Here is a 25471-nt window from a genome sequence, read left to right on the forward strand (position 1 = left end):
ATGTGCTTTATTTATCGCAAAATGTCACAGTCAAATTAACTGTGGGATAATTACCATAAATAACAGTCAAGATCTTGTATTTTATTTTTGAAAGCAAAATTCCAGATAAGAACAATTTCCATCTTATTTTTATTGTTACCATCACATCACGCTTTACATACTGAGAACACGGCAACGTTTCTGCAACGGAGTCAGATGGAAAGAAACAGGATGTCAGATAATCGTACAGGTTGGGTTAGTTTTATTCAGAGAAGCTGAATGATAAATATGGATCTTAGAGGATGTCAAGCAATTCAGAGGTGAAGCAGGAGGTCGGTCTGTTTGGGACAGTTTGGGTGTTCTCTTTATCAGGGGCCTTCATTTTCTGTCAGTGATGCAAACGATGTTTGTATCACTGACAGAAATCTTCAGAAATAGGATCCAACTTGTAAACAAACAAAAAACCAGCTGATTTTTATTTAAATGTTTGTCAGTCCTATAGTGTGACACCATCCGTGAATAAGCACGAGCACGTTTCAGCTAACCAGTGTTGTTCAGCGTTGAGAAATAACTTGAGGACTCTCTGGTTGCCTCTTCAGTTGATCTCTCCTGAGGAGTTAGACCAGCTTATTGTTCAACACTGTGTCTCACTTTCTGTGCCGCCCAGCTGTTTATGCAGTCTACAAACATTACTGTGCTCTGAGAGCTGGAGCCAAATGTGGAAGGACACAACGCCCAAGGGTGATTTGTTTAACTTTGAAAGGTTCTTTGGTTTGTGTTAGATTCGCTGGGAGCTACGCAGCAGCGGATCATCTCGCCCGTTCTCCCAAGTGGGTAGCAGCCAACAGAGCCTGGGCGATGCGCGTGGGTAGAGAGGAAAAAGATAACCCCACCAGGGACTAAACGACAGTCCTCATTTAGACAGCGCCAGGCAGGCCAGCCATTTAACAACACAGAAACAAAAAACTCCATTAGATAATCTTTTTTTTTTTTTTTTTTTTTTTCCAAGGCACTCTCTCCGAATCTCTCGGGAGTCCAATGTTGTTCTCTAACCAGCAGAGAATGAGTTAGATGTATCTCATGAATCATATTAAAGCGCCTTTAATCCTCCAAAGTGAGGGTCTCAGGAGGGTGAGGTTGCAGAAGATGAAGCACAAACTAAAGAGGTAGATGACAGAGAAAGCAGATTGGGGGTGAGGGGGTGAGGGGGTGAGGGTGGGAGCCCCACACACAACCAGGTAGAAGACAAGATAAATCTGCAGTGCTGGGGGCTGTCCTGTGAGCTGTCAGTCTGCACAGCTGGATGTCGCCTTTTCCCTATGGGGTTATGGGTAAAGGGAGAAAGGAGCAAGTCTGCTTCCTTCCCTTCCTCATCCATCCTTCCTAATCCAGCCTAAGCACTTAACCAAAGAGGTGCGGTGGAGATCACCTGGGTCTGTGGGGGATCAAAGCCGCTTCAGCGAAAATAAGAGGAGGGAAAAGCTGATGTAACAAGAAGAGGTAGATTAGCATGAAAGACTTGACAGATGCAAAAAAAAAAAAAAAAAAAAAAAAAAGGTTTCCAGGTTCTCGGCAGTAATGTTCACTCTGAATCACCGTGCTTATGGATTGCTGCTAATGGCAGGCATACCTGTGAAAGTGCCCATCACAGAAAGAATCGTTTCACCAAAAAAAAAAAAAAAAAGTGGTTATTTCATTTACCTCTCTGAAAAGCAAGCTGGGTAATGAGGGATCCGGTTGAAAGGATTCATTGTGGCCTTAAAAGAAAGCATGGGAGATGTACTGTCCCAATTTAAAATACAGCCCGCTATCCATAATTCAGCAGACGGCTCCTGCCCGTTCTCTCCTCGCACCGGGCCACAGCTCCCCCCAGTCATATTTCAAACCACACATAGTAATGTATTTTGACAAGTAAATTGCTTGCCACTTTGCTGATAGCTACTCACTTTAATAATGAATTCTTAGTAATAGCCGCAGAAATAATGCATACCGCAGAGTGACATGGATGAAAGAGTTATTACCGATAGAGGACACACATTAGGGATCTTTCCTGAGCCACACTGGATGCTGCTGAACGTCAGTTACAGTTTGGACTTGAAGATGTCAGGGGATAATCCACACGGTGGCACTGCAGGTAAAGACACGGGATTTACAGAGGCCTCAGGATTCATCCTCTGGGGACCATCAATATCAGATTTCTAGACATTTCTAGAGACTAATATCAGCCAGTATTAGCAGATAGTGTCATTGATACGTAGTTTGTCCAACACAGGGCACAGACGGTTCCATATTTCAGTTGTTAAATGTTTTGCTCAGCAACTTGTTGCCCATAATAGATGAAAAGTCCATGGATCACTGAAGCTGCTAGACTTCATCCTCTTAGGACCATAAATGTCTGTATAAAGTTACAGAACAGTCCATCCAGAAGTGGTTGGGACCAGGTAAACTCCCACTGACGTCCCTAAGGCCCCGCCACCAGCATAGCTGAAAAAAGAACTGTATGTTCAGTTCCACTGCAAGGTTAATGCCTACAGCAGATCTGTTATCATGACGCCAATCCCATTAATTACACAAAGAAGAATTACGTTTTTTTTTTTTTAAAAAGAGGGAAAAAAAGCTGAGAAACACAAAAAAAAAGACAGGAAAGGACATTTATTCACAAGCGTCTGGCACAGCACAGCAAGGTTGTTTGTCTTCCATTGAGCTGTGCATCACAGTAACGTTTGACTGGACAGCCTCAGGTGTTGGCAGCTCTGATAGGGAAGGGCACACTGATAATGCAGCTGATTAGACGCTGATCATTATCTACAGTGCAGCTTATGATGGTCAAAATCAATGGCAGGAAAGAGAAGAGCTAGCCCTGTGAAAAGATTAAATGTCTCCGACTGTATGATAAAGTCTAACTCATCACACACTGATTCTAACTTTGAGGGGTTGCTGTTTGAAGGTATAATGCATGACGTGTGTTCGCAAAGTGCAGCCAGACCAAACTTTTCTCTCTCCCAGCATTCCCATCAGAGCTGATAAAACACACAACCTCGCATCACCATGCTGCTCCATCAGCAGCCTCCTCTATTTTGGCAGGTTCAAAACAGGCCCGCGGTGTATGGATGCGGCCAATTTGGTACAGCGGTCCATATCCGGGAACACTTTGAAGAGGGAGACATTTGACACAGCATCAAAGACTTCCCCTGAAAGAAAGAAAGACGAGAAACAGAGCGGTGAGGTGGCAAATTGCTGGATATTAGCCAACATGAAACAAGAGGGCACATCCTACATCATCATCATCCGCCGCCCAAGAGCCCCCTGGTCTCAGAATGGGCTAATTGTGATGATGTGGATGATGGTTCTTTTCCTTTGCACCACAGCACTCGTTACCAAGTCACCCCAGAACTTACACACTAATACACCTGAATAACTTCTCATCCGTTTCTTTGATGTCTGTTTTTGCTCTGGCATGTGCCGACGGACACACGTCCTGTAGGCCTGTAGATACGTGTCCTCCAGATCCTTTGGAAGGAACCGGAACCGTCGAGGAAACAGTGTTTTAATGAGGCCGGTCATTTATATGTACAGGATACAGTATGTGTTTGAAGAGTCTGGGTCCACGTTTACATAATTTAATTCCAGGTGACTAAAATTAAAGGAAAGAGAAATTAGTGAATAGAAGAGCCGTAATTTGTAAGAGGCGTAATTATGAAAACATTGCCTCTAGTCTTCAGTTAAATAGTAATGATTTTTCACAAGAGCACAATTTGCACAATATCACCTTCTCTGAATAGTGTTTTTACTTTTTTATTAACTGTGTGTACATCCTGTAATTTGTTTGGTGTTCAGTACAGCTGGCGAGAAAAAAAAACAACAACACAGGATCAACACAACTGATAAAAATCTGGAGTTTAAACAAAACTGCTTCCACTTCTTCTTCCGAGAACAGGCTCACTGTGGAGGGTCACAAAAGTTTAAGGCTTAAGAGAATGAAATTTCTGCTCTTCGGTGTTGTGTAGTGTGTGTCGGTCCACTTGTTCGATTTCCCTGCGTAAGCGTTGCAGCAGAGGCTGAAAGGCTCAGAGATTTGGAGCATGCTGACGCCATGTGTTCTGTCAGTAAGATTCTTAGTGGGAGAGCGGAAACGGGAACAAACCGGGGCACCGTCGCTGGCAGATTTATTTCCTTGAATTGACAACACATACCATTTACTCAGAGGAGCTGTGGAGTAGCACACACACCCGTAGAGGTCACATTGGAGTGTTTGGAGGTTTATATTGAAGGAGGGGACTGAAGTGAGACTCTAAAAATAACTTACACCGAACGGCCACATAAAACGGTGCATTCGCTGCTAAAAGCGTGCGCAGATTAGATTTCTGGTTATAAAACCAGTGTCTTTTAGATTTTTAATGAACATGAATTAATCTTGTCCCTTGTAAAATGTAGCTGGGGTCTCCTGAAGTAGTTTATACATTATTTGTGGCCCCTTTTGTGGCAGCACACGACTGAAGCTCAGTGCAAAGAGAGGAGGAAGCTAATTAGCCTAGCCTCGTTTGGCCCAGGTCCCTGGATGAGGGACCTGGAGCTGAGTGAAGCTAACTTCAGCTGTTTATCTTGAGAACGTCCGACAGCGACTGGATCTGAAGGCTGAACATCAGGATCTGTGATTTTATCTGCCGACCATCGGCTGCAGCTGGAGCAGACCTGGTCCAGCTCGGTCTGATCCATCATCACGCCCCAGATCATGTTCACAATCAGCTCAGTGTCCTCATTAACCAGGTTGTTAGCTTGACTTTTGGCCTCCACGGATAATGGATGTAATGGTCTCTGTTGAACTGATGTTTTGGCCTTTTTCCTTTTTATTTTATACGTTTTCCAAACGTGTGTCTGCAGTCTCCCTTTTTCCAGCCGAGCCACGTCCGACCCAGTTAGACCAGATTATTCATCACAGCTATAAATACAAATACTTTATTAATGAAGGGGAATATACACAGTGTGTGGACATTTTATCTTCTATCTCGGCTGTTTTCTTGCAGAATCATTACTTAAAAAACATTTCATATTATATTTCTTTGTCTTTCTGTTGTACATCCACTGTAGAGCTTTTTCCTCCGTACAAACAAAGCTGTAGCACAGACATGTATGACTGTTCAGTATCTTGACTAAAAGCAAATTGTGTTCATACTCTCACAAACATTCCTGGACTTTTTTTGAACATTTGTTAGTGTTTTGTTGTATTTATTTTTTTAAATTAAGCTGCAAGTCGTGTGCAGGTGAAGCTGTAACTACATATTGTACAATATTTAGTGATCCACTGAGAGTGTGCGCTGCACTCAGTTGTGGGAGAAAGTTGTGGTAGTTGGAGTGAACCTCAGCTGCTCCTCTTCATCACCCTGGGCTGAACATCAGTCTCTGTCCCAGCGGACAGGGAGGCAGTCTTCAGGTGGAGCTGCCTGGATGGAGGGAACAGAGGAGAGACTCATTAGGACTGATCCTCTTGTCCAGTGCAGCCTGATCACTTTAGCCCTGCTATCCAGCAGAGTTCCCTTTTGAAGCGGTGGTCCTAATCTCAGGCTTGTTACGTCGTCATGGTCAGCCTGGGCTACTCTGCTAATGAGGGAGAGGCTGCAAGGAAGTTCAAGAGGGCTGATTTACTGAGTGTTTGAGTGTTTGAGTGAGTGAAACCAGCACTTTGAGTGGTGGGAGTATTTGTTTGTCTGTTTTTATGTTAACTTGGAGAACGAGTCAGAGGAATCCTGTGGACCGAGGCCTGATACACCTGATGACTACGTACATGATACTGTGCTAAAAGACCGAGGCTAAAGCTGCACATCCCGTGCTGCAGCTCCTAAAAGTGTCAGTAGGTAAAAAAGTTAGTAACAGTCACGTTAGCAGGAAACAGGCTGGAAGAAAGGTAAAGAGAATTTTCCCCTTAAGTAAAGGCAGCTTGATGAAAGAGAAACATCACACTCACACACTGAAACTCAATATCTGGCTGAAATAGGAACAAATCCAAAAAGTAACCGAACCTTTGCACAGCTGTTAATTTTCACATCAGGTTTCCTGCGTGTTATTTCTGTACCTGCTGCCTGTGAGCACTCACGCTGTGCAATAATCCATATTTACCTTTTCCTCTGCTGGTTGTTGTACCTGTGAGACAGCTTCAGGGCTTCCCTTTGTCTCTCCCCGCTCCCCGAAGAACCGAGACAGGCGCTGCCTTCTGTGCTCAGTGTTACCTGTGCTGTATGTACAAAGAGACGGTGTAGCATAAGTCACATCCCCAGAGGAAGCTGTGGGTAAAAAGAGGGGTGGGAGGGATTAAAGCACAGTGTAATGATGTGGGGGTAAAGAGGAGTGGAGTCTGATACGACGTGAAAACACACGGGGAGAACAGACATAAATACTCTGTGTTTCATGGAGAACAAGCCTACACACACACCCTTCTATAAGGAGATCACACACACACACACACACACACACACACACACACACACACACACACACACACACACACACACACACACACACACACACACACACACACACACACACACACACACACAGCGCTCCAGGATAACAAGGCAACGTCAGAAACACTTTAAACAACCAACAGCAATCCACACAAAGCTGGAGCTTGGAAAACGGAGGGTGGAAATGATCAGATGAGAGTGTTCCTGCCTGCCCTCATTTCAAATAAAAAAACAGATGCTCATGGGAAACAAATAGAAAAGGTGAACATTTTCAGAGATGAGCCAAAAAATAAATAAATCAAATCAATTCAAATAAAGAAACGGGGAGCGGAGCGAGTGAAATACATCTGAGGGGGAGATGTTTCTGTTGCTGAGGTAGAAGTGTGCAAGCAATTACTCACCAGTCTGATTAACTAAGTGTTACAGCACCGCTTCAACCCAGCTCCTTCACTGCGTAAATGTCTAACAAGGACAACACTAGCCTGCGCAGCTTTGCACTTTGATTAAAGCTAAGTGAGCGCTTGCTGTAATCCTTGAATCCTTTTTAGTCTCGGTGGGATTTAGGTGAGAATGATTTCCTCACAGCGGTGAGATTTGTGGCGTGCTCGCTCTTTGTTTGGGATCACATCTCAATGTTTATCCAGTCATCCCTCACGTGCTCTGCAGATGGCATTTTAGGGTGTTTCAGAGTGCCTGAAAATCTGCCCCGTCCCCTGGAGTTAAACACCGGGGCGAGCAGCAGTGCAGCTTGGTTCTGTACGTGGTGATACAGTTGTCTTAACACATGCAGCAAAAAAAAAAAAAAAAAAAAAGCGAAACAGAAAGTTTTTTTTTTTTTTTTCTGGAGCAGCCCTTGTTGACTCAGTCTCCAGATATGAGCGTCACCATGGTGATACTCTAACACTTATCTCCAGTGAAATGTGTATCCGTGGCACTTTTTTTTTTTTTTCCTTGCAGAAACATCTTGTTAATTACTCTGTAGCTGTAACATGACAGGAAGGCTAACAGAGCCTGTGGAAGGTTCAGAGCTGGCCAAGCACAGCGCGTTATTGGCTCAGAAGCATGATTTATGAAGCCTCATTGGGAGGACTAAATCATCTGTGTGTGTCCTGTCTCCACAGGAGAGCAGCTGATGGGACAGTTGATTGAAGTCTTAAAATGTTTGGTGGGAATAAATAAGCGTGACTCCTTGACATTATTCTAAACTTCAGCCGTTTAGCTGCGCGCTGAGAGGGGGCCCTGATTAATTGGAGTGTGTGCAGCTAACAAACGAGGGATTAATTTCCCAACAGATTTAACAGCGTGAGCGGTTACGCGGCGCTGTCATGTCTGTCCCCCAGACCCAAAACCCTGCAGCGTCTCCCTGAGCGTCCTCAGAGGAGCAGGTCAGCGATGAGAGATCTGCACCAGTGGAAACATCAAACAGGACGAGTGTGAGTTCATTCGCTTCACTCTGAAATGTAACGCGCTAAATTTAATCCCCTCTGGTGTTTGACTTCACTCTCGCATGAAAAGAAAAGTAAATAAAAATAATGGCTAACTGGTTAGCTCAGTGTTTATGGCTGCAGTCAGACCGCCAGAGTCTGAGTCCAGGCCTCTGAGTCCAGGCCTCTGAGTCCAGGCCTCTGAGTCCAGGCCTCTGAGTCCAGGCCTCTGAGTCCAGGCCTCTGAGTCCAGGTCTCTGAGTCCAGGCCTCTGAGTCCAGGCCTCTGAGTCCAGGCCTCTGAGTCCAGGTCTCTGAGTCCAGGCCTCTGAGTCCAGGCCTCTGAGTCCACGTCTCTGAGTCCAGGCCTCTGAGTCCACGTCTCTGAGTCCAGGCCTCTGAGTCCACGTCTCTGAGTCCAGGCCTCTGAGTCCAGGCCTCTGAGTCCAGGTCTCTGAGTCCAGGCCTCTGAGTCCACGTCTCTGAGTCCAGGCCTCTGAGTCCAGGTCTCTGAGTCCAGGTCTCTGAGTCCAGGCCTCTGAGTCCACGTCTCTGAGTCCAGGCCTCTGAGTCCAGGTCTCTGAGTCCAGGTCTCTGAGTCCAGGCCTCTGTTGTTGATTTCTTTGTTGTGGCAAAGTTTTTGTTGTTCGTTTGTGTCGCTGCTCCAAAGTCTGTGACCAGCAGAGGGAGCTGTTTTTTCTTCCTGTTCACTTCCAGTAATTGTCCAGTGGCCTTGACATCTGTTGTTATGAAGACTTGAAAGAACCTCAAAGAACGGTTCTAGATCAGGTTCTCAGTGCAGCACAGAAACAGACTTCACCAGCTTTAGTTTGTGTAGAATCTGTTGCCACACGCAGTGTGTTTGTGTTTGTAGACGTTTGGTCTGTGTTTAACATCCTAACTCACAGTGAGTCACAGTAGATGCTGCACTGTCTCACTCTGTCATCAGCGGCACAGAGATACTGTCCTTCATTTAAACTTTGTTTCTCACATTCTGTGACAAACAAGAACAAACTTGATAAGATGGTTAACGTCTGAGGACCGTGAGGAAAGACTCACGTCTGATACGAGCGTCGTGTCTTTTGTTGTTAATGTGCTTGTCTGACCGTTGCCACTGATACAGAAGGATAATTAACAAAACTAATTTACTCAAACATACACTTTGTTTAATACAGATACTAAGTGGAGATAAGATGACATCCTCTGCACTGTGATTAAAACCAGCAGCGTATATTTACTTTAGAAATCATCTGTGTGTGTTAACATGTCAGCATTTATTAATTAGCATTAAACTCAAACCTCGGGGTGGGGCTGAAGTCAGAGGGTCATTACTGTAGGATTCAGCCTCTGGGAACCACGAACATATGTACAGCATCTGGTGTGTCGAGCTGCTGTCCTGTCTCACTGCGGCTCAGTCTGACAGGAGCAGCTCAGAGGGAGTATAAGACTGTGTCCTGTGTGTTGGTGTGAACCTTGCATGTGTGAACCTTGTATATTCTGGATGATAAACTGATCTGGCTACGTGGCTGAGAGGAGCTGAGACCAAGGTGAGCTGGTAGACCTTTGCCAGGACGCCCCGGGCAGCGTCATCAGGGGCCATTCTTCTTGGCAAAATTATGGAATTACATTGAGCTGAGGACAGTTCTTCGAGACTGGATAAGGTGTGAATAATTTAAGGCCTGATGATTAATCCGGTGGCAGTGAAATACGGCGCCTCTGAAGGTAACTTTAGCTCTCAAGAAAGACGGATGTGGAGGTTTGTCGTGCGATTTTCTAAAGGAAATTTCATCTCAGGCACGACATAAATCTCACTGGCAGGGGAGAAGTACAACAAGTTCATCATGAATACGTCTGCGTCGCGCACAATTATAGCTCAATTGTCCGTGCTCCCGAGAAGCAACATGTAAACTGAGTGCACATCACTTCCTGAAGTTCGGATTGGTCCGATGTTTAATCCTGTTGTTGATACAGACTTTCAGGCTACTTTGAGGATGAGCTTACAGGGTTTGCTGTGAGTTAAAGACTCTCACACTGTCAGTTATACGTATAGCTTACTGAGAAACTTCCAAAACATTTTGAAGAGTTGCAGGATTACAGCATTAAACGGTCTGAACTGTGTGTGTGTGTGTGTGTGTGTGTGTGTGTGTGTGTGTGTGTGTGTGTGTGTGTGTGTGTGTGTGTGGACGGGGCTGAGAGTGCAAGCTCCTTTTACTTTCCCTGATAAATATAGATAGCACTGAGGGCAACAGTATATTGCTCTACACAGTGAAAAACACAACCTGAATCAATTTCACAATTAGCCAGTTCAGTGTTTTAATTAAAAAACAACAGTCGCCTTTGAAGAAATCAATTCCAACTAAAGAGGCAAAGGAGAGAATTCCCCTGCCGGTTTACCATCCCTCAGCACTGTCAATTCAAAGACACGCACAGAGACGCTGTCGGGCCTTTCTTTTGTATACATACATTACAGCAGTAAACAGAACGAGTGAAGCAGCGTCTGTACAGAGTATTTTTGATATAATCTCTCGTGAGAGTTGAATGGAAAGCCCAGTTTAGGTTTTCACACAGGAAACAATCCGACGGAGCACTGATGTGGAATTCTTTTGTTTTTAACTGTTTTAACAGTTTTTTCTTTTCTTCTTTCTTTTTTTGTGAATCGTGTCTTTTTTTTATTCATTTATTTAGTGTCTTTAGCGACAAGTCTGTGAACTGAGCGTTTCCTTCAGTCTGAGTTTAATGAAAGCAACTCTGATGCTTGAATTTCATTTTTCTCCATCGGCCCTTTTCCTGATCAGTGTTCTTAAGCAGCTGCTTTGAAGGAAAATGCATTAGGAGGAAACATAATGTAACTCAGATCTGAAAAAGGTTCTTATGAAATGGATTTGGTGTCTGACAGTAGATGAGGAGGAGAGGGTGATGGGAGATGACGTGGACACAAAGCTGCTGCAGCCACAGGCCCCCACGACAAAAGATAAATATCCATGCTTATGCAGAATGTTCATATTAAATATGTCTAAACATTAAATGATTAATTTCTTTATAGTTAAGTTTAGCGAGTTTGGTTAAACCTGAAATGATTTTAACCAGCTGGGGGCAGTGCAACGAGCTGTAAACAAGCAAAATGTCTGTTGATAAATTTCTCTCCTGGATCTAAACTGCACACGTTCCGTTCTCACAGAGCGGGTCTGCTGTTTGTGCTGTATCCTCTCTGACGGGCTGCGGTTCCCACAGTTATCGATCTGCCGGCTTTCATTTCCATCGACAGTGCCTCCATCCCCTGCTCTTGAGAAACTACAGACTCTCTCTCCGTGGCCGTGCGCCTGTGCGTTTTGTCAGCTTTTTTTTTTTTTCCTCCCTGACAGAAGAACAAACTCCACCCTTGTTCACGCATGTCTGGCATGTCAAGTGACAGCCACGCTGAATTCTCACCCTGCTCCCTCCTGCGCTCGCTCGCGTGTTCATCCATTTTGACGGGGATCTAGTCTCGGCTGCTCACCTCGGTGTGCGGTTTAGTGAGGAGAAAAGCTGGAAACTTCAAACACCGCCGGTCTCTGACGCACCGATAAACCCTGCCTGATGAAAGACTGGAGCTTCAGAGAAGGAGGAGGTGATGAGCTTAACTTGGGGGATTTAGCAGCTCTGTCTCTGCCTTCCTGTGTTTTGTCAAACACTGTGTAGCCTTCATTCCTGATTGTTACTCTGAGTAACAGGGAAGTAATGACACTTGTCTTTGATCCGTGGAACAGGTATCCTCATGTGTCGAGATGGAAACAAAACACAATGCATGTGTGTTCACACTCTGCCTGAAGGAGAGCACGCTTCCTCATCGTTCATGGTTCATCAGTTACTGAATATTTCTCATAATAGATTATAGATTCATAAATCATAACTTTTCAAAGTAATTAAAAACTAAATGAAGTGTACATGGTTGCTGTGCAGGTTGGGAGAGGTCTTCTGTCTGACAGCTTGCTGTCTCTGTCTCAGCCACATGTAAAATGTTTACTACCACCATCTACTGTTCACTTGGAGGAGTTGACTTTTCAAACCAGAAAACAGGAAACATCAGACATTTTTAAAAGAATGATTGAAAAAAAAAAATCTAAATTTTATGCAGAAACTGGGATAAAGCTGTGAAGGCTCAGAAAAAGGTTGGTGAGAGTTAGAGAGCTAAGATGTGAACAGCGATGGATACACACCATCTCTGATTTCAGTGTTTACACCATTAAGAAAGAATCACAGGAATGTGTTTAATCCTTTTCGTTCAGAGGACACGGGCGACGATACGAGTCTCTGTAAAGAGTTCCTGGCTTTGTGCCATCAGCAAACAGTCTGTGCCTTTATTTTTTATTTTTAATGTGGGAACTCAAGAGTTTCCAGGTACGTTGACTCACAAAGGTTGAAGGAAAATCATTTTAAAACTTTCTGTGAATGCAGACACTCTAAAGAAAGCACTTCCATGTGCTATTTGCAGCATGTGTAACAGGAATGAATCACTTGTTGCAGCCTCCTCGGCCTCTTTGCTGTGTTTTACTGACTGCAGGTTAAATTTAGGAAGATGCTTGGTTTCACTGAGGCTGGCAAACACTGCTCGTGAAGTGCAAACAGACTTAGCAACATCTTTGCAGCAGAAGGTAACAGGACGTGTGAGAAATGTTTTAATGTATTAAACAGTAACAGCAGCGTCTCTCACATATGGACTCGTTTGTTTAAAGAGTCTCGTTTAAAGTTTGGAAAAGGAACGTTTTTCTTTTTATTAATTAATGCCAGCTGCTGTTCTTTACGGTTCTGTGACAAAGCAGAGCTGTGTGGAGTGAATGAACTGGTCTCATTGACCTGGAGCAGTGATGGACAGGAGGAGGAGACAGACGCTCGGCAGACTCACTATATTCATTTCAGTGAGTCACCGCTGCTCAGAGCATCTCTTTGTCATCGCCTCTGGTCTCCTGGGGGCCCTTTAACTCTGTCCTCATCAGAGCCCCACAGAGACCTCTCTGTCAGTCACCCAGACACCGACCTCTGATTGGATCAGAGATTGATTACACCCTATTCATGCGGAGCCATCATTGGAGGGACAGGAACGCATGCACCGCCGGTCAATGGGGCCTTGTAATCAGTGCCAGTGCAGCGGTGACATGACGCCGTGGCGGCAGGAAAATCACCGGCCTGATTTCAGCGCGGACACGTAGCGAGCGGCGTCATTTCAGTCCAAATCAGAATCTGCCGTGCTGTTCTCAGCGCGTACAAAGTTAATTGCCAAGCAAGGACTCCGTTTGTAAAAGCTCCGAGTGATTTCCAGTCGGCCTCGGATTCATCTCTGCCAAATGCAGGGAAAAGCATCCTGTAACCCTAATCCTCATTAATCTTGAGATATATTATGTTTCATGTGCGAACCACAAGCTTGATGCTCATTTAGTCAACAACTCAGTGATATCATTCGACTCCTTAGTTTATTTCCATGAAAGCAGAAACTCAAAAAGCGACAACGCGGTTAATGTCACCGACGACAAGACGATGACGGCTTGATAACTTTTTATAGTGTGAGAAAGATTCAGCAGGATATTTTAATGATAAAATCTCTGCAGCCATCTGTTGGTGTAATGAAATGGCTGGCACTGGCAGAAGATCTGGATGACCCCTCGCCATCCACGGTCAGCATATGCTGCGTTGTAGAGTGGAAGGCTCAACCTTTCCAGTGCCGACGACCATCAGCAACCTCATAATCATCAAAACCTCATCTGTTACATTCATAAATCCCACGCCGGTCTGGATTCTTGAGGATTTGCAAAACAGAGCGCACCATATGCTGCCGTTCTGCATTCGCATGCTCTATGTGAACAAAGACAGGGAAATTAATTAAAAACTGTGGCTTTCTGGTTTGATTTTTGAGACCTGCAAATATCACAGGAAAACAACAACAACAGCACCCTTTCTGATCTCTTTCATTCCACAAGGTATTAGAGTTGGAGATGGAGCAGCAATCCACGAGCGCTAAGACTCACCGTACCCGAGCCACCAATTCTCCCTGCATTGTGGGATTAAGAAACTCAACTCCTCGCCGAGCCGAGCGAGCGAGCGACACGAGCAGAGCATCATTGTTACTTTCCGTGCTTCCTGCCACTCACACAACTGTGACTCTGCAATACTTCAAACGCCTGCGAGACTTAGAGTAATTCTGGATGCTGGCTTTTAAGTGCTAATGGGCTGGATATTAGTGATGTAGTAAAGTGTGTGTGTGTGCGTGGTAGGGGAAGGCCTGTTTGACTTTATGTGGTACTATCCTTAGTGTGTGTGTGTGAGAGAGAGAAGAGTGGAGGCTGGCTGAGATGCTGTTGCACCAAGCAGAGGCAGTTTCAAGGATTACTGTCGGGGCGGAAAAGAGGCAATTAATCTCTGTCTTCAAAATGGGATACAGCTGAGCTTCAAGGCCTTTTAGATCTTTTTGGAAAATGATAAGCTTCTGTTTACTCATTTTCCCATGTGGTCGCGTCGACGGTGATGTGTGCGAATATGCGGCAGATATTCAAACACGCGTGCCATGTGTGCAATTATGGGTCAGTTAAAAGCCGGTTTAGTAACGAAACACAGTCATTTTGTTTTAAAGAGACGTACGTGAGAGCACCGGTGTTTGTTTGATTTTGTTTTGCTCATTTTCAATAACAGCCAGCTCCCGAGCGGCTCCGGCGTCCGGGGTGCTATCAGTTTGAACAGGTTTGTTTGTTTGATCAGAACTAAGCTCTGCTGACATTTGGTTTTTTTTTTTTTTGCTCGTGTCCTTGTCTCTCTCTCCCTCTCCCTCTCCCTCTCCCTCTCTCTCTCTCTCTCTCTCCCTCTCCCTCTCTCTCTCTGTTGTCAGGTGAAAACCAGCTCATAATGTCTGCATGTGTTTTACAACGTACGCAGAACCAGGAAACGTGTGGTTCGTCCACAGCAGAGCTTTAGAGAGCTATTTTTAACTTTGATGGAACATATATGAAATCTGCTGTCAGGGAGGTCGGGGGAGTTTCCAGCACTGTACGTGCCTGACACCAATGAGCAAAACAAAACCCAAATGTTGGTAGCTGTACACCCCCCCCTTCCTCCTCCACCACCCCCACCCTCCGGCGGCAGAATTCGGCCTGATCAGACCTGGCATAACAAGCATCTTTACCTTCAGGAAATCCACAGCAGTTTTCTCCATCTGTCTGTGCAGATATAACTCTCCATCTGCCTGAAAACACAAACTACAGGAGGATCAAACAGGAAAATGTGTAGCTCGAGCTCCGGTCGAACTTGTTGGTTTCTTCTGTCATTAAAGATGAAGTGAAATTTGGTTCTTATGTGGACTTTAAATCCTTTAAATCATGTATCTTATGCTTCTCTGCTTAAAGTCAGAGTGAGCTTGACTGTTAAAACAGACCGTGGTGTTACTGCAGCTGCTGTGCATGATTTTCTATTTTTTTAAAAACGGATAAAATTGCTTTGACATAAACGTGCGTGCACCAGTTCAGTCCTGTTAGCAGCAGTTAACATGTTGGGGACCCACTGTGCTATTTTCCACTCTTGAAGTGGAAGCTAGCAAGCTAATCTAACATTAAGACTGATTCCAGGTGCTGTTACTGTGCGTTTGTGTTGTTGTATCCGCTCCGCGGTCATCAGCAGCTCCTTGGGTTCATCCTTTATCATTCAAAGAGGTGGTCTAGTTAGCGTTAGCGGATCACGTGTCCAGAGCAGTAGTAGGCAGGAGCGCGAGGCGAAACAAACCCCCGCTGATCCATGATTCCTGATTTCTGAGCAGAGATGAATTTAGATTTCATGCGTCTGAATCCAGCGCCCTGAAGAACTATTCTGAGAAATCCTTCCTTCAGAGATCGAATTTACTTTTATTCTATTCATTTTCTCCTTTCCTTTCTCCGCTCCTGTCTTTCACTGATAAGCCCCCCCCCCCCCCCCACCACCACAGAACACAATGGCTCCATTGTACTAAACCACAGAGCTGATAATATTACGTGACATTAAGGGCAATGATGTTAGTTCCTATTCAGAGAGACATTCTGATTGGAATGTAGACTCACAGAGAGCGCTATAATATTCAGTGCTTTCAGAAATTAAGGAATCCAATATTAAACACAATCACCATTGATCTGCACAATCACAGGCTCTCAGAGTATTTTATTAGCCTGCATGTCAGGAGATATTTGGTTTCCCCGATAGGGAAAAGTGAAGACTAACTACAGCCATATTATTATGAAGATAGGCTTTAATGGGGATCTTATTCACTCATAAATCTGCAGAAGCATATATCAAGTCAATATGTGGATCCTCGTGCCACCAGTACATTGATTTGAAACCTAAGCAGACAATCTGTCCACAGCAGCATAAACACGGAGACTTCTCAATGTCATTGGACTCGTCTGAAGTAAGAACTCAATTGTTTTTCTCCTCTTTTCATGTATAATAATATTCATATTCCCCTGAACGCTGACCTGTGAGAAAAGGGGCTATTTCAGAGCTGTCAGTGCAACGTCTTTATCTTCACTCTCCAAATGTTGGGGTCAGCCAAGACTTGACGCTCAGCAGACAATTCTTCCAAAGACCTAATGTGATTAATGGGTGTCACTTAAGAGGGGTGGGGGCAGGTTGAAAAAGAAAAAAAAAAAAAAAAGTCATCCGAAGGAGATTGTTGCGGAAGAAAAGGTGCAATGGCGACGGTTCATCAGCAAGAATTCAGCCCCCGTGGCTGCGGCTACGTGCTGTAAAATGAAAAGTTCAATGTCACTTTCAAAGTTTAAATACGGCCGGGCCAACGCCACCTTGGAATGAAGTGTGGGCCAAGAGTTTACAGCTCGCAATTAGCTTGCTTTGTGTTGGGAATGTTTGCAAGGTACATTAAGGCATAGCAGGCTCGGATTCCTGACATTGCTCACAAAAAAAAAAGGCCATTCTCTGGCTTAATTCCAACTTTGCAATATTTCCTCCATTTGCTGGTCTCCTCGCCACAGGTGGGGGGGCCACAGAACCGTTGTTAGCTGTGGAGTCGGTTTCCACTCACAGCTGTCCTCGCTCGTCCTCCTCCTTCCTCCTGCCGACCGTCTTTGCATTAACAGCCCACTGAAACTGAAAGTGGAAAGTTTAGACACAAGAAGGAAAACAGCCAGACGTCTGCTTCACACCTGCTGTTACACATTTGTTTATCTGCTTTCTGGATGTGGGCAGATTATACTCACAGCTGGACCCACATTTCTCACACATTTACAAAACCAGCTCGTCACAAATGTCACTTCGTCTCCTCGAGTTGACACCACTTGAAACTTGTTTTGATTTTTCTTATTTCAGCAACATCCTGACAATCCAGCTGCTGAAGGATGTCCCTTAAAATTCCTGCCACCTGTTTGAGGCATCTGTCTCTTTGGCTGAATGTTTGTTTACATCTTAAAGACGTCGTGTTCGAACATGGTTTGAATGTTTTCTTATCGTTCTCCATCTGCAGCGTTCAGGTCAGGAGTAGGGGCCCCAGGCGGGGGATTCTCAGCGTGAGCTACAGGTTCCCAGCATCAATACAGTTAACAACTGTTCAGGAAACAGTTTTATCAGGTCAGGGATTTTGATTCATCTCCATGGAAACACGTGAGATGTTAATGTGATGGCGGTGAACGCGTCTCGTTCACGACGTTCACCTCAGACAGAAAACACCATCCACACATCTCGACAAAACAACATGAAAACATCATGTTGTGACAGTGAGCAGCAGTGAATGATGGGAGCAGACTGCAGGTGGACCGCACCTCGACAGCATCACTGCGTAACATAGGAAAAGGACAAGCAGTCCCACAGATGACACGTTCCCACGTTTCAGCCTGTTGGCATCCGCTCGTTACCTGCACGGCGTGGATGTGACTCACTCTACCTGAGTGCACCTGGAGTGAAGTGCCACCGCTCTCTGCTGTGGATTAGTCTGAGGAGCAGAGCGGCTGTGCAGGGGAGATGAAGGTGGACGTGAGTGTCTGAGTCTCCCAGTCTCTGCCTTGTGTCTGGACACCTGATAAGGCTACAGCCACCTACCCCCCCACCCTCCCCTCTCCCCCCATAGTGAAAGAAGAAACAGAAGTCAATACCCACCCAGAGCCCGATGAGGCCTCCATCTCCTCCACGTTAAACCAGGCTGAGGGCTGATAAACACACTTGCTTGCTCTCACCCAATTTCCATCAGGTGCTGAGAACTTTATTGTTGAATTTTCGTCTTATTTATTTTTGGTAATTGGTCGTCATCTTCTGTTGGAAGATGGAAGCAAAATCACCACAAAGCACCAAACAGCTGTTTGAACAGAGGTGGTAAAATATAATGAGTGTCACTGAGAAAACTGAACGTGTCGACTGGGACTCCAGAAATGTAACTGTCATTTACAGTGTTTTGATTAGAGGGCAACAGGTGTGTTACACCTCAACACCGACAGTGTCATATTAATTATTTCTAATAATGAAAACAGGAAAAAAAATTTAAGTTGGCAACTGAAAAGTGTTTTGAGAGGCAGCAAACTATATATATATGTACTTTTGTGTGTGTATATATATATATATATATATATATATACTGCATGTATAGGTGTGTGTGTGTGTGTGTGTGTGTATAAATCAAAATCAGAAGTGCAGCAGAACATGAATGTGTCTGAGCAGCGGACTGACTGATTGGCCTCCTTATCTTTAGATTGCAGGTGTGTGATTTGCTGATGGAGAAGAGTGAGTTGTTGCCGCGTGTTTGCTGTAATCTCAATTAAAATCTAACTCTTTAATCCATAGATATGACATCAAACCAGCACTAAGTGTGCGAGTGTTTGGCTAAATAAGTAAACACAGAGACAGAGAACACGTTTTATTTCGTCAGATTTCTCAAACGCAGATGTTTTTTATGGACATATTTTATTTGGCATAAACCTTCTCTGAGACAGCTCCTGATATAAGCCTCATATTTAAAGACATCACCTCCTTTTTTTTTTTTGTTTTGTTTGTAAAATATAAATTATTTTCTGAGTAAACAGAGAAAACAGAGAGGATCATCAGCTGGGTTTGATGGCTCTGGTTTTCCACAGGAACAGGTTCTGTGAATCCACAACAGACTGAAAAATAACTCGGCTTTGACCTGGAGAGAAAACATACAAATGTATTATGAACTTAGGAGTTTAAAGGGCAAGGCCGTTTACCAGGCATGGATGGTGGGAGAAAAGCTGCTGTTGCATTATGGGAAATGTAGGAACCGGTTCTTTTGGAGCTTGGCCTATAAAAGTCAGGACTGAGTATAAACACATCCTGGAGTCTGAATATTTCCACTGGAGCTGAAACAATTAGTCAGTTAATCGGTTAGTTGATCGACAGAAGATTGATTAGCAGGAAAGTTCATGTTGATCTGAGTCACATTTTATTTTATATGTTACATCCAAAGCCCAAAGATATTTAGGTTGGACAGACGAAACAAGGTATTTGAAAATGAGAAACAGTGATGAACCTTTTATTTACAGTTTTCTGATAAATGCACGTCTGTTTACGGACAAAATGATTAATGGTTTGATTAAAAAAATTACTGTTGATGATAAAAAAAATAGTCCTTAAGCACAGCCCTGATTTTCATAATCATGGTGTAGCTGAAACCCACAGTGATCAGGAAGGTTTGAACCTCAGAAATCCATTTACAGTCACATGATGTGTGTAAATGTATGTTTATTCTCTCTAACTCTCCATGAACATCACAGTTTGCCATGTTTGCACGTTTTACTTGCAGCGGACTTTTCAGAAATGTTAAATGCAGCGTTGTGTGTTAACGGTGAACAAACCAAAGTCAGAGTTGTGGTGTGTCGTACGGACCCGTGTAACAGGCGTGGAGACTCTGTGTATCAGTGGTGAGAGCAGAGAGAATCCAGGTTAGTCAGTGACACTTTGCAGCCACTGACCTTGCTGTGTGTGTGTGTGTGTGTGTGCGCTCATACACATGGCTCTAACCTGTACCCCCGCCCCACCCAGCCTGTTTGCTGTTATCTATGTACGTTCCTGCCCCCCCCCCCCCCCCCCCCCCAACCAGCACACCTTCATTACTGCCCCAGATAGTGGCATTGGCAACTTGTCACTTGTATAGATTTCTCTTAAACTGCAATTTACATGGATATTTGTGGGCGTCCTGAGGGCAGGCTGCAGCCTGGCGGACGGCCCCGGCCTCCTCGCTCACCCCCACCTCCCCTCCCTGCTCCCCCCGCCCTCCCCGCTCTCTCTGCCCCTCAGGCTGGGAGGAAATGTTTCCACCCAACAACAGAGCCTCAAAGTGACTTTTCAATCTGACATCAGCAAACGTGTCATGGTGGTTCCTCTGCAGATGCCTTGTTTTTTGTTTTTTTTTTCTGAACTAAAATGTGCTGGAGCTGCTGAGGGTGAAGGAGACGTGTTCACAGGCGGAAACTCGTTTATCCATCATCATTTTTAAAAATCATTCTCTTTTAGTGAGTAACTGCTCATTTAGAAACACAAACTAACACGATAAACGAGCAGAGGGAACGTGGGGAGCTTGCTGAGGCCCGAGCAGATCTGCAGCTTCTCACCGTGCAGGCCGTGTGACGGTGTCCGGCGGTACCATAGCGCCTCCTCCCAGCACACACCTGACCTTCCGCCGCCGAGGCCGGGGGAATAAAACAATAACCTGCAGCTAGAAAAGCCACAAATGCTTTCTGAAAGCCTCGACGCTGCACATTCACACACAAATGCCAAAATGTCACAATCTTCAAACTTTGCGGCCGCAGCACTGTCGGTGGAGTTTCTGCCTCCTGTGCTGAAGGTCACCTGCAGCCTCCAAACTGCACTTTCAAAATAAAAGGAGACATTTTTTTGGTGATAGATTTTGTAATTAGGAAAATTAAAGCTTGTGTTTTTGAGAATTCCACAGACTGTGTCTCAGACAGTATATCAGAGACGCCTTTGATGTGACTGAGTTGTTAGTGAATGCGTGGAAAAGCCAGTTAATTGAACATTATAGCATCTTAGCGCAGTAATCTTCCTTTGTGGAGTTGTCAGTGACTTTAGAACACGGAGCGGGAATGAGGGGGGAATTTACTTCAGATCCATAATCCTGCAAGAAAATTAGAAATCCCAAAACTCAGTTAACAAAAAGCAGAGTGCGAGGAGACGGAGGAAGGATCCATCTAACAAAGACTTTTGTTTTTTGTCTGTTTTTTTTCTCCTCAGTGTCTGAAACATCACATGGTTCTGTTCCTCAAGCCTGAAGCTGGTGTGAGTTTACAGCAGGGACAGAGTGGAAGCATCCGCCTGCAGGAGAAACGCACATCCACGCCCTGCATGCTGGTCAATATCCGACCTGCTGAAGTGCCCTTGAGCAAGTATCCCTACCAGGCTGACCTCTGACCCCCCCCCCCCCCCGCCCCCCGGTGGAGCGCGCATGAGAGCAGGCTTCCCCTGCAGAGTGAAAAAAGTAAAGGGAGAAGTGTGAGGAATAAGTGGAGATGTAAGAACCGTTTGAAAGAGCAGCGGGTGAAGAAGGGGTGTGGGCTGCTGGGTGTCGCTGCTGATGTCACACCTCCCAGACAGCCAGGATTGGACCCTAATTAGAAAGCTCGGCAGCAAATAGATAGGAGTCCTGCATGACTGAATTCAAAGTGGCTGATGCCAAAATTTCTGCAGAGGCGCGGAAAACTGCCGGAGAGGAGCGGAGCAGACGGGGCGCCGGTATCAGCGCCGCGGAGAGCTGCCACGCTGCGCTGCAAACAGTCTGTCCGTGAGCTGGAGGCGAGCTGGAGTTTCAGAGGTGATACACGAACAGCAAGACGCGCTCCCCCCCTGGTTCGGAGGGATAGAAAAAGGAAGGAGAGCCGAAAATACAGTCCGAGTCTACGTCAAACCCGAGGACGCTGCGTTATCAGAGAGCAGCGGAGGCTCAAGCGAGACAAGTACAAAGGAGAGTCGAGCCGCCGGGTCCAAGTTATTCCTGCGCTCCGCTCCAGAGGCTGCGCTGATGGCATCCGTACTTGGAAACAACAGCCGCGCGTCCGGGGCTCAGAGCGGACAGGTCAAATGCAAGTTGAAGAGGAGGAGGAGGAGGCGATCTAAGAGAAAAGGTAAAACTTCCCCACACTTCTCCCCCTCTGTGTGTCTTTTCTCTCCGCTGTGAGCAGAGGTCGTGCGCACCTCGGCGGGGCATCGGAGCGCGCGGCAGCCCGGTCGCCCCCGCGCCGCCTCAGCCTCCGCACAGCCCGCTCCGCGGCGGCTGCAGCTCGGGTTCATCCGAAATGTCACCTGCTTTGCGAATGAACCGCATCGTGTTCGCCCGCTGAAGCTGAAGTTGCCGCCGCGTTTATTGCCCTTTAAAGCCTCCACTGCCCCTGGCACCCGGGATGATAAAGAGCAAATTAAACTATAAATCCGCTTTAATAGTTTAAGAAAACGCGAGTTTCAGAGAAACGCGGCGGGGTTTTTTTTTTTTTTTTTTTTTTTTTTTTTTTTTTTTTTTACTGTTTTTCACCTGATTTCGATGCAAAAAAGAAAAAGGACGCAGAAGAAAAAAAACGCGAAGGAGCCGCCGAATCCGGTTTAACTTAAAAAAAAAAAAAAATCCGTTTTCCTCCAGATTTTGTAGAATCCGTTTCTGTTAATGACTCCGAACTATGAAACTTCCAGGCTCAGGTGTAAGACGAAGCGTTCACTGCAGTTAAAATAAATTTCTGGCGCCAGGACTTTTACACATTTAATTGTCATATATCAGTGATCCCAACACCCCGAAACACAGCAGTGATATTCCCGATCATTTCTCAGAGCTTCTTTCTTTTCCTGTTGTCTCATAGAAAATATTTTTCCCTCATTAGAGGCGTGAACTCCAGAGCTCTGCTGCTTTTTAATTCAGCCACACTTAACACTAAAACGTCTCAAGTTAGAGAAACAGTTGTGGGCCTGAAGCAGGGACAGAGAGGAGGAGGAGGAAAATGTCATGAGCTGCCCAAAAATTCACAGTGGTATTTAATTTAGTGCTACGATTTTTATACGTTTGTATTTTGTCTTTATAATGTTCCTAATGAAGGAGGGAAGATCAGGTCAGTGTGTTAGGACTCACTGTAAAACACTGAATTATATCTGTGATTAAAACCTAATAACACTGAGATGTTTCTCCTGACGCTCAGAGTTTCTCTGTAATAGAAACAAATCCCTTGTGTGGTTTAATGCCCTGCAGACTACAGTACCTCTGCCACTGACGTCCATATATTTATACCATTTGTACCATTTGTACCATTTGTACCATGCATTCACTGAAAAAAAAAAAACTAATCAGAGGACTTTGATCACACATTTCCATCTCACCACCTCTCACTTTGAGATGCTGTGTTTTCTCTATTTTCAAACGGTCACAATGTACTACAGTTTTGTTCCCTTAAATTTAAAATGTATCTGCAGCTGCTGAATAATTTGACACCATGTTATTTCACTTTGCACTGAAATGTCATTTTAAAAAGATTAAGTTCTTTCGATATGTCAGTGAAACCTCTGAGACTTTAAAGCTTAGCTGCCTCTAAAGAAATTCTCCTTGATTTAGTTCTGTTGATTATTTCCTGAGGTATTTTGGCTAATTAATACCGAGTTACCCCGACTGAGGCATCAAACACTTATTTGCTCTGGCAAAGCCACAAACACTCCCAGAAATATATCTATATTTTTCCATTTTCACAATTTCTGGCACCTCGGTGAGAGAGGGAGGGGCGATCTAAATAAAACAGCAATGACACATTTATTTTTATTTATTTATATGTATAACAGACGATAACGCAACTGTTTGTGTTGTTTATGCTTGAAGATACTGACGTGCCACCCCATTGCATTGTGGAATATGGATGAACGCTCGGAGCGTGTTGACGTATCCGACTGCAATTGAATGCATAACGAGCTTTCATAAACACTTTGCACTTGTCATCAAACTACAAACAGACAACTGCACCTCATTTCCATAACCTCTTGATTTTTAATAGCCCAAGTAATTGAGACAAGGCAGACAATACATAAAATATAGTGCTGAGGCAAATGTATTTACATAATGGAAACGACAGAATTGGTTCCACAACATTAAGCATTGCATATGAGTATCACACAAACGCGTGCACATTAGCTGACGGGCCTTCGCTGCGTGTTTCCGAAAAGCAAATTTGCTAATTTATCAGCGCTGCTGATTCATTCTGATAACACGGGACATTAGGGGCCAGTTCAGGGGACCGGCTGTAAATGAAGTGTGTCTTTGGGAAGTGCTGATGGCCGCTGACTCCTCCAAAGCTGCAGGAGGTGGACTCGCTGTGCTCCAGCCGCTGAAACCTTCAGTCAGATCACTTCTTCCTGTCTGATTGTTTTTCCTCTCGGTGTTGAATCTGTAAATGTTTCTTAAGCTGTCGAAATAAGGCCAGCGATTTATGATTGCTGGATTTTTTTTTTCCTCACTGCAAAACGGAACTGAGCGTTTTTATCATTATATTCCTCCATCTCAGATGTGATCATCTTGAGATTTCACGCAATTATTTTTATAAACCTTAAGGCAAAAAGTCACAGGGGATTATTGCTTGGCATTTGGGGCTTAATCCCTGGAAAAGGCTGCAGATTATTTGTAGATGGACTCCCTAAAACCTGGGTGTGTATTCAAAGGGTTGTAAGCAGATTCCTCCCCACGACTTCAGTTCATTTTTTTTTCCCCACCAAACTCTTCTTTGCAATTGTTCATTTTTGGACGGACAAAACAAATAATTACAGAATGCAGATTACAGGCCGGAGATTTATTTGTTGACATCGTCTGGCACCCAGGCCCTTTTCTGCACAGACTTCCTAGAAATCCCACACTCGACTAAATCCATCAGCTGTGTTTTTAGCTCGCTCTGCTGTTGTTCAGCCGCAGTTTGCCAACCGCTGCCTCCTCGTATTGTTCAGGTTACAATGCTCCTGTCAGCCCAGCGTTGTGCGGCTGTACACCTCTCCCTGTGTTTGTTTGCTCTCCCTTAAGCGCAGTGTTTGACCAGTGTCATCACTCCTAGAAGGATTCATGGACATCGTGTGCGTCTGCCTCTTAATTAATCACGGCCTCGTGATTTACGGTTGTGTCCCTAAAGGGATGTTGGTGCCACAAATAAAATCCTGTGACAGTCCAGTCATGTACAGGAACACGCATGTGTGTTTTTCTTTTTCTTTTTTTTCTTTTGTCTGCAAAATCACGCCTGTCAGTCACCAGTATGACACGGCCTTTTCCCCTCTCCTCTGCCTCTAAATGTGACATATGAACAACACGCTCCTTGTCTTTTATCAACAGTGTGTGTGTTTTTTTTAGGAACAAAAATAAGCACCACACAGATTTATAGACCAACATTATTTTTTTTTACAACTGCACTTACCACCCTGTTCTCTCTCAGCGTACGGTCCAGTATATCAGGAATCATCAAGAGCGCCGAGGGGGGAAATGTGAAAAACACAGAGTGGAACATAATTTATGTCGCAATTACTGTTTACGCTCTCGTTCAGAGCGAGGTGGCGGCAGAGGGGTCGAGTGTGGGCTGCCGGGGTGGTGCTGAAAGTTGAGGCAGAAAGGGGGGGAGGCGCGTGGGGCAGGGCAGAGGGTGAAGGGTCA

At 44.9% G+C, this 25471-nt stretch overlaps 1 protein-coding gene across 1 annotated transcript in view; it reads left to right on the forward strand.

Moving 5' to 3' along the window:
- Window positions 1–25471, forward strand: part of adarb2 (adenosine deaminase RNA specific B2 (inactive)) — a 227969-nt gene that overhangs the window by 63912 nt on the left and 138586 nt on the right. Inside the window, exon 5 of the mRNA XM_041065249.1 lies at window positions 21058–21944. Coding sequence (XP_040921183.1) covers window positions 21842–21944 — 103 coding nt within the window. The 5' untranslated portion in view covers window positions 21058–21841. The remainder of the gene's footprint in view (window positions 1–21057; window positions 21945–25471) is intronic.

The sequence above is a fragment of the Toxotes jaculatrix genome, chromosome 20, assembly GCF_017976425.1.
Source record: "Toxotes jaculatrix isolate fToxJac2 chromosome 20, fToxJac2.pri, whole genome shotgun sequence".
NCBI classification, from domain to species: domain Eukaryota; kingdom Metazoa; phylum Chordata; class Actinopteri; family Toxotidae; genus Toxotes; species Toxotes jaculatrix.